Genomic DNA, 12,352 nt, shown 5'->3' with positions numbered 1-12,352 from the left:
TTTGTTTTATGTTTTAGTCTCGTAGAAGAGCTAGGTAAAACTGAGAGGCAGATAAGTCAATCAGGTCATGAAGAGAATCCCACAAGAAAACTGCCCTTCTGTAACCGAAAGGGCAGTTCTTCCACAGGATATTGGTATTTCTTTAGCTTGTCTCCTACACTGCGAGGCAGCTGAGTTAGTGATTAACCACTGTGGGCACTGCGATATATAAAGCGATTAAGAAAGTGACACATCATTCCATTAGAAGAGAGAGAAAGAATGAAGTGAATGAATGGTGGCAAATGATGGACATACTGAAGAGGTCAGACAAGTGGGATAAAATGTCAAGACACAGCTGAATTTAAATGCAACAGCCACTTGATAGGAAGCTGTCAGACCTCCCTGAATGTGCCTTACGGTGACGAGGGATCTTCAACTACTTAGTGGATGCATTTCTCAGGATACAGTATCTCATCAGAGAGGATGTTTAGAACCGGAATGCACTGATCTCTACAACTGCCTGTTTATACTTTGATGGGGACAAACGTATTGATACTTTTCAGTGAACACAGTGAAGTAACACTAAAAAGCAGAAATCAGTATTAAGGGTACCTGTGCAAAATCCGCTGCAAGCCGCATCTTCCCACCTTCACCAAGGGGCCTTATTAGACTGGCATTGCGAATGAAAAGTTCAATTGCTCTTTGAGCCATGGCTTCAGTGTTATCAAAGACAAAGTCAAAACACTCAAAATGTCTGAAGTAGTCGCTCATGACTCTTGCTATAAAACCCTGTAGTTCTTTCATGTACAGAGAACAAGGGACATCTGGTTTTCCTGAGCTGGATAATGATCTGAAAAAAAAGAAAAGAAAAAAGAAATGAGGACAGCTAAATTCATCTTTAAAACACAACCAAAACCTATCGGATTCTTTTAAATCTTTTTCCTACCCCACGAAGTCATGGCATGAATTGTAGTCTCATTTCTACTCAGAATAAAGAGCATGTAGCGCTCTCTGAAACCGTAGTCAAAAAATACCTCTATCAGCCATTCCCATCCTAACAAGACAAAGGAAATCACCCCACTCCTACCCAACTTGCAGAGCCTCCACCAGTTTGGAGCCTAAACCTCAAATCCAGCCCCTAAATTTAAATGTCCCAGTTGTTGATTTGAAACTCTAACAACGGATCAGAAAATAGAAGCACATGTCACAGGGTTACTAGTTTAGCCTATCCCAAACCTGTTCTCTATATAGAATTAGTTTCCTAGATTCCTCCAAACCCAGGATTATAAAGTCAATCTAATTACCACAGAAGCAGCACAGAAGCTACAGGACACAGCAATCAATCACCATACTCCTTCTTTGAATCACAGTCAGGCAAAAGAGCTCTTCCAAACTCAGGAACCTGAGCATACAGGCTATCTAACAAAACTTAGCCTTTGGCTGGAATCAGTTTATCCACCTACAGAGGTATTTTGCTACTGGTGGCAAAAGAAAGATGGAGAGGGTAAAATATTGTTTAAAAAAAAAAAAAGTCAAAAGGAAAATTTAAAACACCTCTGAAAATATACTATTTTCAGTGAATTTCCAAGACAGAAAACAGGACATCTGATGATGATATAAGCAATGTCAGAACAGAGATAACCAAAATAACACTCAGGAAGGAAGTCTGAATTATAGATAGGACTCAAGATCTTTGCAGCTAAAGAATACTGGAAATTTTAATTAAAATGCTATGGGAAAATAGCATAATACACTAAATCTGAGCTTTCAATAAAAAAGATTTTTTTGAACCATTTCATATTCAATAACAATTTAGAAAAACTTCTTTGTAATTTTCAATCAGAGGTTATATGCTTTATTTTTAGAAACAAGAATATTGACAGTTCTGAAGACTGTCCACAAAGTAAGTTTTGAAAGCAAAAGGGTTTTTTTAAGCACAAAAATGGCCTCTGCTTGGTTTTATTTTTCTATTTAAAATTAATTTTACTCAACAGATATGAAAAAAAAAGGGGGGGGGGAGAAGACAGATGCTACCTGATTAATTTGTTTCAATAGATAGGTGTAATTCTGCTTTCTGTGTTCATTGACCATAAAGCATCGCCTTCCCCTCAACAAACAAGCGCTTTTGCTCCAAGGACATTGTGGCAATAAAAATCTATTATGCATATGCAGGACGTCTTACTAAAGCAATGGTAAATTTAAAAAATATTTCTAGTTACCCAGAAAAATCTTCCTGGTGCATAGTGATGATAATAGCTTCTACTGAATCTCCTACAGAGTTCAGTAACGGTTGAACAGCACTACCCATTAGATCATGGACTGCCTAAAATATAATAAGAAAAAGGCAGAAGTAAGGAAACAGAAACTAGAAGCATTTGCATTTTGACACCTCAAAAATACCTTGACAAACAGTTCATTTCAACAGTGCTTTTCGGTTGAAATGCTTTAGAAACTGCTAAAGAGAAGGACAAAAGCCTAAGATAACATTTCTCATAAATTGATTTTACCAGTAAAGTACAGAAATAAGGCTGTTTACTACTTCTATGTAAAGCCTTCCTTCAAAAAGGTGCACGACAATCTGGCATTCCTGGTTTGTAAATGTACACGTTTTGGTGCACACACTTGGTTCAGCTGTTCGTTCCCCAGACACGCCAGCTGCCCTTCGTTGCGCTGCACACAGCCCCTCCCAGATCAGTGCACAGCAGGACGGATGTGGATAGCTGTCATCCACAGAGGGCTGCACGGCCATCCACATCACCCCCCTGAAAAGCACCAGGTAGCAAAAAAATCTTAATTTTATGTGTATGTCGGGGGGGTTAGGGGGTGATGAAGGATCCAGTTATTGCTGTGTGAATGCTGCAGAGAAAGACATGTATTTTCAGTCAGATGACATCTGGGTTCTGACCATTGCAAGAATATTCTTGAATACAAACGCTACTCAAGCAGTGATTTGGCACATGCAACATATATGTAGCTGCAGATACAATAAAATATAAATTTCAGAATATTTGTATACCTTTGACTAACATATACTGACACAAAATAATACCTGGGAAAATAAGGGCCCATTTTAAGTGTAACAAACAAAGCAAAGCTCAGCCCTATCCCTTCAGCACATGGACATGCAATTACCTTTAAGGCAGTTGTGACTGTTTGCTCAGCTGCTGCTGGAAATGAGCTCTGATTGGTAATGACCTAAAAATTTTAAAGTAATTGTTAATAGTCAACATTCAAAAAATTATTAGAATCCATAATATTTAATTTCATTTAAAAACATGCTGAGTTATCCTTAGTAATCAGTGGTTTACACAGGTATAGATAACTATCAAATGTGTTTCATATAGACAGAATTTTCATTACACCAGTATCACTCCTTTGCTCTCAAATCTCCTATGGACTCTGCTTCTGCCTTGGCAAAGAAATGATTCAATTGAGTTCAACTGAAATTTAGCTGAAGGGTTAACAGAATCAGAATAAAAATAAGTGGTCTGTTCTCCCAGTGCTAAGCATAGAATTTATGGAGAGCTATACAAGCAGCTCTATGGCAAATATTTGAAAGAATGGTTGTTCTTTCTCAGTATTATGACTATTATAATACTACATGTTAAATAGCTGTTTATGTACAGCTACAACGATATTAGAACTGAAAGTCAAGGAGTGGTCTGAAGGAATATTCTACCAATTTCCTTACAGTTATGAACATGCTACACAATAGTATTTTTAAGCCAGATAAGTACTGAACTCAAAGACTGAATCATATCAGATCTCCCTCCAACACTAAGGCACATGAGGTTCATTACTAAATACATCAGAGAAAGCAGACTTAAAAGTTGATCTACCATCTGTTTGCAAAATCCAAGCAAATTTTATAGGCTTTTTAGCATTTTTTAACATTCTTTAAACTTATCCACAGTCAGGAGTACTCATGATCTTTTTTCTAATCAGGCTAGGATTTAAACACGATTAACTACAACTACCACTATATCTGTTTGTTTTAATTTACAGAGACTGTGTAACCATTGGCATCACTAAGCCAGTAAATTGGAATTATTCATAACTGTGCTTAGTGTTGAAAACATTTCCAGGCCAGACTTTGGTCACAGCAACAATGCACGGAGATATTTGTCAGGTGCTGCTTTTCTTGATTTCACCCTTTCCTTCTCCTTTTCAGTTTGGACACAATCGTGGGAAAGCAGTGAGGGTCTTCTGAGAAAGACAAGCTTGGGCTGGAACAGATGCAGACAAGGGCTATCAGGCTGACCAGTACAAAGACAGAGCTTACCTGATAAGAAAAAACAGAAAGACTTCAATTGTTTAGGCTCACAAAACAACAGCTGTGAGATGTGATTATTCTCTATAAACACATCTTTCACTCCTCTTCTGATATTGACAATTTGTCACATAGCAGCGCTTACAAGGGCCAGCCAAGTCTCAGAGAGTTGTACAAATGCATAGCAAGGTGCAGCTCTTAATCCAAAATCAGGCTGTATTTGTCACAGTTCTCGTCAGCTAGTGGGAGAATACGCATACGATAGAGCAAGGAAGTTAACATTATGGCAAGAAGAGAAATACCAAAGGAAGCCTACCTTCAGAACCGATTGGTGCAGTTTGTATAGCGAATTAACTACCGCCACGTTCCTCCTCTGTCCCTCTGTGAGTGGTCCAATCACCTGGCTGGCATCTCCTTGAGTAGACAGCTGCAGTGATTGCACAAATTGTTAAAACAGTACCAACTCTTTAAACAGTGCATCAGCACAAAATTACAGTTAACTAAACTTAGACCATGGCAGAAAGCCATAGGTCTTCAGTACCAACGTTCTTCCATTTAACTCTTGTCTTGATTCATATGATTTCCATCTCCAGATGACACAAACTGAACAACAGGAACAGGAACCGTGAGAGACTGCTGTCTCGGCTCCCAAACCACAGCACTCAGACCCAGATCTCTTGGAGATACCTAGTCCCAGCATAACTTCACCTTTGTAATCTAAGAGTCAGGTGAAGTCACCTACCCGAGGATGCAGTATAAACTAGCAGCAGCAGAACTGAAAGGGTATGCTTTTCTGTACACCCTCAGTCCTTACTTCTGACAACTGTTCAAGCCTCTCCTTAAGAACTCTGTTTCTTCAAATAGATGGCTTACAGCTTTGTACGCATTAGTGGCTTGTAAATGAACAGGAAAATAGAACTGCAAGGACCAAAGCTGCTAGTCCTGTCATTAAAGAGAGTCATATCCACGAATCTTTCAGCAAAAATAAAAAAATTATTTCTTCATATTTAAACTCTACAAAGCATGCACTTTTTATCATTACCACAGAAATCAAAGTTCCAGGGTGATACATAAACAGCAATTAACTACCAAACAGTCCCCACAGCATATGTTTATAATTTAAAATAAAATAAATTGTAATTGGGAAACAAATGGAAATTTTCTTGTGCACTGAAAGCTGCAGAAATAGAAAGAATTGACAAAAGGCTATGTGAGTTCTAGAAGAAGTACGTCTAAATATTACAGCAAGAATAGCTATTAATAGAAGGCTTTACTGAGATATAATTATCTGACTAGTTATCTATATTTCAGGATACAAAATCATCCTCCAGGAAACTCCTGAAGATGCCTAGCTCCAAAAGTCTCTCAGTAAAAATACACTCAACTCATTGAACAAGTCATCAAGAGACTTTTATGAAGTGTGTCTTTAAACACAGTGGTAGGTCCTACAGAAAGCTCCTAAACTAAAACTGAATATACAGTAACAATTGTTTAAGAACAAAAGGAACAAACATAACAAGAAAATTTTTAAGTTATGGGAAGCAGTGAATCTTTACTAGTGAAACACTATTCCTGTACTTCCCATAGCTTCCACTCAGCATAAACACAGACAGCATGCAAACAAAGTTTTCTAGTATTTGACAGCACTGCTAATAATGAAGTTTCAGACAAGTTCCTGCAAGCACACAGGAACTCAAACGTATTCACAGCACTACGGTGACAATATCAGTTCATTTCCCTTTCTTCAAATTTAGGGATTATTTCAGGATAAATAGGTTTCTGAGGCCTTTGCAGAGGGAAAAATCTTTTCCAATGTATCTTCAATTACTTGACATCAGAATGCATCTTTAGACTAGCTGACAAATATATCGTCTCAGCATCTTCCTGCCTTCCTGATGAGAACAGCTATATGAGCTACGTACATCTGTTTCCTTCCTGATATTTCTATTTGATAGACTTGACTGGTTTTAAGAATTCTGCTTCTCATGCTTACAGCTTCACAGATTAATAACAAAACAGCTGTGCAGAGAAACACCCTGTCCACCCAGCTGACTACCCTCCCAGACCCCAATAACCTTTTTTCACACCTTTTTTAAGCACAGTACAGACTACTCAATTGGTTTTTTGCACATTTACAACTATTAAACATAAAAGACACTATTAAGACAGTAAAATTTTACATCCTAGTCAGTTAAATGTCAGTTCCTCAGAGTCTATTGTAAAGGTTTCACAATTTCTTTTTCTTAGACGTTATTAAATCATTAGACTGTGTCTCTTCTGCTGGTGAAAAAGCTTAACTGACAAGTAAAACCAGTAACAAGTACCAACATAACCCTTCTGCAGCAACAAGCAACTCTTGCAGTTAGCAATAGTGCAGAACAGCTTCACAGGTCAAGTCTAAAAATGCCTTAAAAGCAACCAATCTTTCTAAAATTGTTTACCATATTAAATTCCCTTAAATCAATCAATTTGAACTTTGGCAGCTAGATGTGCTGATCCCTTGTATATCTTAAAATAAAATCACTGGTCTAAAACAAAGAGGCTTGGAAAACTCGACCCTTGTAACTAGCAGTAGGAACTGGGCAGCGCAGGGCCCCTTAGGACCGCTTCTCCTGGAAGTGTGCCATGGGAATACCTGGCACCTACATGGGTAGGTGTGCCCTACCATCATGGGAACACAGGTGGTCGTTCCCATCTCTTGCTGTCACCACAATGATTTCTATGACCTTGCCTTGAGGCAAGAAGGTTCCGCACTGACTCTGTCCGACATGGTTCATGTACATACACTTTGTCACTGGCATGTATCTGGATTTCAGGTAATTTATCATTATTCTAATATTCCAATGCCTTAGATTGAATTCTTGACACCTCTAATATCCATTGTACAATCATGCATCCAGGTAGGAAAATGCCATCATTGTGTCTCCCGGGTTCCAACAAACCATGCTTATGGCCCATTTACTTTAGACACAAATCGTCCCTCAATTTATTTTCCATCTTACCAGGTTTTATCAATGATTCACATTCATCACTCTCATTTATATAGCAAGTACTTTTGAAGTTCTGTGCTGGACACAACTTATGCATTTAAGCCCAGCGGTAACATAACTCTTCCTCTCTTATCTGCCCACTGGGGATTGCACTGTGTAAATAGGTCAAGTCAAGTAAGTGTGAAGCCTAGCCACATCCACTCAGCTGAATGACACAGTCCAAGGGCCTTCTTTTTGGTGAGGGCACTAGAGGCAAAATCTGATGCCTTTTTAATCACTTAGATTTATCCAGAAATGCAGAAGGCCAGAAGGGTGAATTTATGCTAAGCAGAAATAGGGAGGACAGAAGGGGTGACTTCATCCCAAATCAGAATACATTCTGGGAAAGAAACAACTAAAAGACAAAGCGCAGCTGAAGGACCAGATCCCATCTCCAGCGGACTGTCAGTCACCCTGGGAGTTAGTCTAGCTTGAGCCTGCTAGCTGAAAAGAAAACAGAGGAAAAGAAACCATGCTGAAGCCAGACCTGAACGAGCAGTAACAACAAGGACTGTAACTGTTCCGCTTTTCTGTATCTGTCTTTAAGTATAGCAATTGATTTCTCACACTCTTCACTTGAGTTGGGTAAATTGTTTCTGCTTTTACCTGAAAGCCTGTCTACTGTTTACAGCACTTTCATGGGCACCAGCAAGGCACAGGCACCCCATTCCTCAGCAAGTGGCAATTCTACAGCGGGTGACACCCGAGTATGAGCTCCCTTTGCCAACATGAGCTACTAGCACACTGGCAACATGAGATGCTAGTGAGGAAGAGAGGAGTGAGGCAGAGAAGTCCGCCACGAGCGAATATTAGCTAGGACTTTTGTATCATGTATCCAGGCACTAGGATAAGGGCTGTGTCTTGTGGTACCCTCAAGAATGAGAATGTGAGCTTCTGTCCCACATAGCATTTCAAGAAAACTCAAAGGGCAGCTGTTAAACTAATATGAGAAGGAAACACTGGAGGTATTGACTTTCTGACATGTGTATGAAGCATTCTCTAAGGTAGCAGGTTGAAATTTGCAGGTTCAATCCAGTAGCTGACTAGCTGGAGGAAGCTGCCTAGACTTTTTTTTTTAATCTGATTCAACAGAATCTGAGGACTAGATCGGGTAGTTTATTGAACCAACAAGGACACTTGTAGAAACTGACACACAAAAAATGTGTCACAAAGAGCTGACTGAAGGCCACCTGACTTGCTTCATCCTGAAATGGTCAAGAAACTGTAAGCCATGACTGGCACTGTGCTTTCACCAAATTCAGAAGTCCTTCTGGAAAATAGTTTCTTTTGGTTTGTATCCTTCAGTACACTAACATGGTTACACTGCTTCACCTGCAGAGATTGCAGGTGCCTCGTATTGGGTCAGTAAGTTGCCCAATGTAGAAAATTTCAGGAATGATTCACCTGACCACATGCAGGAAACCACAAAGTAGAGAAATAAGCACTTCTACTGAGTAATTCATCTAGCCTATTTTAGAGACCCTGCTTTAGGGAGAGAGTAAATGTACCCTGTATGCACCTATTTCCCTCCACTAACTATAAAGGGAATCTAAAGCAGTACTGTAGATACATACAGGTGGCTATACTGCCTGAAGTCATGTCAGATGAATTCTCACCCTATAAATGTATTTGCACCCCTTTGCATAGACCCACTTTGGAAATATGTCTTGGAAATAACTAGATCAAGTGTTCTGGATTTTACACTTTTCTATGTTTAATACCTAAGAACAGACGTCTAATTTGACAGCATGGATTTGATCTCACGTGTTGAGACATGTGCTATGATAATTGCTTTGGGCTTAAATTCTTGTTTTCACCATGAAGCAATGAATGTAGAATTTAGATTAGGATGTGAATCAAATCATCAGTTCTCCCTCGGGTTATAAAAAAATGCTCACTGAGTTTGTCTTTTTCTTGTAGAAAAGCTCAGACTATTGATACATCTTTTCCTGTAATTTGTTCAGTGTTTCAAAGTGACTAACTTCCCCTCTTTCAACAGGTGGCAGCTCAGAAGAGACACTGATTTGTGAGCTGGTTTGCTACCATTCCCTTCACAGACTAAACACTTTGTGAAAAAGCTCTGTTTCACGCTAAGTAACTAAGATCTTGTGTGCATCCTTATTGACAGTTTTGGAAAACTCCATTTATTTGATTTCTCTACTCTAAAACAGCCTCAGCAAACCCACTCTCTAAAGAGCAGGAAACAGCATCATAATTTAGGAGTACGGAGAAGATCTTAAATCAAAATAAGATGAAAGTAGTGCCTCTCAACAAAGCATTTGAGCTAACTCTAGGATCACGAGACTAATGTGTTTTGATAGCACAAATTGAACTCCAGTTGTCAAGCTGACATTTTCAAGAATAAATACATTCCTAATAGAGGCAGCTGACGTGGCCATACCTCTGGCAAAAAGCAATCAATCCATCTGGTACTTGGCCTCCTGCCTGATCATAACAACTTATTATAAAGCACAGAATCCATTTACAGAGTTTCTGAGTCAATAGGGCTTGGCCCTGGGATTTCTCCCATAAGCTACAAATAATTGGGATGATTTACTATTAGGTTTAATGTTTTCCAAACAGCAGAAGGAGTCTTTTACAATCTCTTTCCACCTAAGAAACACAAAAGTTTACTAGAATCAGTTTACTACTTCTTGTAAAAATATCACACCATTTAGCAGAAAAACACATAACAATCTGAACTCCACTAGCTATGCCACCTAATATATTAGCTACTTAGAGGACAATTCGCAAAACCAAGAAACATAATTTAGAGGTCTGAAGTGTAGGATTTGAATGAATGTGTCGGGGCAAATAAGGTCCTTGACTGATGAGGACAGATTAAAATGAATGTTCTGCTTTAAAAAAAAAATCAACTAAAATTTAAGAATAAATCATAAATAAGAATTTATGTTCTTGGAACGACTTCTGATTTTTCAAAGAAGAAGAAATATTTCAAGACATGAAGAAAGAAATAAGCTGTGAGTTCAGGCAATAACTTAAAATGTACATAAAAACATTTATATTGCACCCTCAGGACATTCTTGTAGCTTCCAGAATATCTTTTTTTTTTTTTTTAGCTTCCTCAGAAAAATGAAAATTTTATATTCTAGGAATATAGAAAAGGAGCTCTATGGTGAAGGCGTTCAAAATCTTATAGAAAACACAATCATTATTTTGGGAAGAAAAATTTGAAGGGACTGCTGTTTTCAAAAGCAGAAGAAATGGAAGGAAAACAGCAAATGGTCTTTCTGTAACAGAAAAGACAGGATTTATCTCTAAGTCTTTGAATCATCTGAGAAGAAAAGCACTGTACAAATAATCAAAAGTGAGTAATGGTTCATGGTCCTTAAATAATGAGATGCTTTAAAACAACTCCACTATCAGAAAGCACTTAAAACCAGTTCCTTTAAGGAATCTCAGAGAATCCTAAACCTGAAGCACTCAGAATCATTTCTCAGCTTCCAAAAATCATGCCCTTTGTATCTGACATTTTTTCAGACCCAGGTTTATCCAGCTAGCCCAATTCTGAGGAGGATTTCAAGGACAATGTGTGTTGATCCTGATACCTCTGACTGTGACAGTTTACTGAATTTTTTATGCTTGCCAAATTAATGACTGAATGATTAATCACATTTTATATGTCATCCCAATAGCTGTTGGTCCCAACCAACTACTGAGAATGCACCTCCAGAGGTGAAGAGCAGACATTCATCCCCAAGACACATGAGATGGGTCCAACATGATAGGGTGATATTCACCTACACGTAAAAAAAAAAATCAACTTATTTAATTGCCATCTGCCTTTTTTGGTATCAAGTCCAGGCGTTAATTGAAATTAGAATACTTCTACCCTGCAGAAAGTTATAAATGAGCTTTACATTGTCCAACTCTCATTAGAGTTGTTCCAAAATTGCAAAATTCCAAAGCCTTTACCACATCAACATACATTTAACCAAATCCACTTCTGAATCATAGAGTATAATTTGGTATGAAATAAGTTGCACTATAACAAAATACTGTAAGGATTGTGCACTCTTGCTCTTTTTCTACCTGTTAGCAAAATTACATGCTAGATCTAAAGAAGTCTTTTAACCACTTTCCCAGCAAGATAAAATGAAGTACATAGTACTCTCAAAACCAGCCTTTTATGCTTGGATGATTTTTTCTGGAGTTTAGCCAGTATTTCTTAAAAAAAAAAAAAAAAAAAAAATCACACATTTGTTATGTGAGTCACGATCTAACCAGGAAAAGACAACATGAGAATGAAGAAAATGTTTCATTATTTTTAATGCAACTTTCTCCTCTAGATTTTCAATTCAATTTTTAAAAGTTTAAATGCTTTTTTAAGTGACTTATAAGCGAGACATTTCCGAATATTCTCAGATCAATATAAGTAGCCTCCTAATGACTGTTTTAACAAAACTCTTCTGATCTTTCCATCAAAAAAAAAATTACAAAACCTTAGCTGACTTCGGATTATTTTTAAATTAGATCTACTGCCATCTTTAGGTTTTATTACTGTACAGTGAAATAGTAATTATTCTGAAATTATTTTAGTATATAATAGCCTCCCACATATGCTATTTAAATACCTATTAATGAATTCCTTTAATGTGCCAAATATTGAATTCATATTTTTGGGTTCTCTCATTTAAATAGCATAGATACAAGTTTTTCAATGACAGTAACACCATGTCTTTAAGGCACTGGTATAATACAACTAATTCACATATCTCAAAAAGAAGTGGGGAAAATATAATCTTTCACATTACTTACACCATTGTAACTGACCCGTTATTTACAGAAAACATTTCCTGAAGTGTCACTTCACTACTGTTCTTGACGATTTGTGAGCTTATTACATTTCATACTTCCATCCAAAGTTCACAATATTTGACATTTAGACAGGAGGACTAGATACGTTTCCCTGGAACTGTCAGACAAATCTCATCATTGGAATATGTCCTGAATAGTGATTCACCTGCAAATGAAAGCTCATAATACAATATAGCACCATCTAATACGAGACATGGATTAATTCTTACAAGATCACATAATAAAAAAGGCAATC

General features: G+C 37.7%; 1 protein-coding gene across 1 annotated transcript in view; it reads right to left on the bottom strand.

The window, feature by feature from the left end:
• Positions 1-12,352, bottom strand: part of COG5 (component of oligomeric golgi complex 5) — a 191,155-nt gene that overhangs the window by 20,874 nt on the left and 157,929 nt on the right. Inside the window, exons 15-18 of the mRNA XM_050915276.1 lie at positions 4,566-4,676; positions 3,112-3,174; positions 2,199-2,302; positions 592-829 (exon numbers count right to left, since the gene is read on the bottom strand). Coding sequence (XP_050771233.1) covers positions 592-829; positions 2,199-2,302; positions 3,112-3,174; positions 4,566-4,676 — 516 coding nt within the window. The remainder of the gene's footprint in view (positions 1-591; positions 830-2,198; positions 2,303-3,111; positions 3,175-4,565; positions 4,677-12,352) is intronic.

This window comes from Gymnogyps californianus, chromosome 1 (genome assembly GCF_018139145.2).
Source record: "Gymnogyps californianus isolate 813 chromosome 1, ASM1813914v2, whole genome shotgun sequence".
NCBI lineage: Eukaryota > Metazoa > Chordata > Aves > Accipitriformes > Cathartidae > Gymnogyps > Gymnogyps californianus.
The sequence above is the reverse complement of the archived record's forward strand: the minus strand, read 5'-3'. Positions and strand labels throughout refer to the sequence as shown.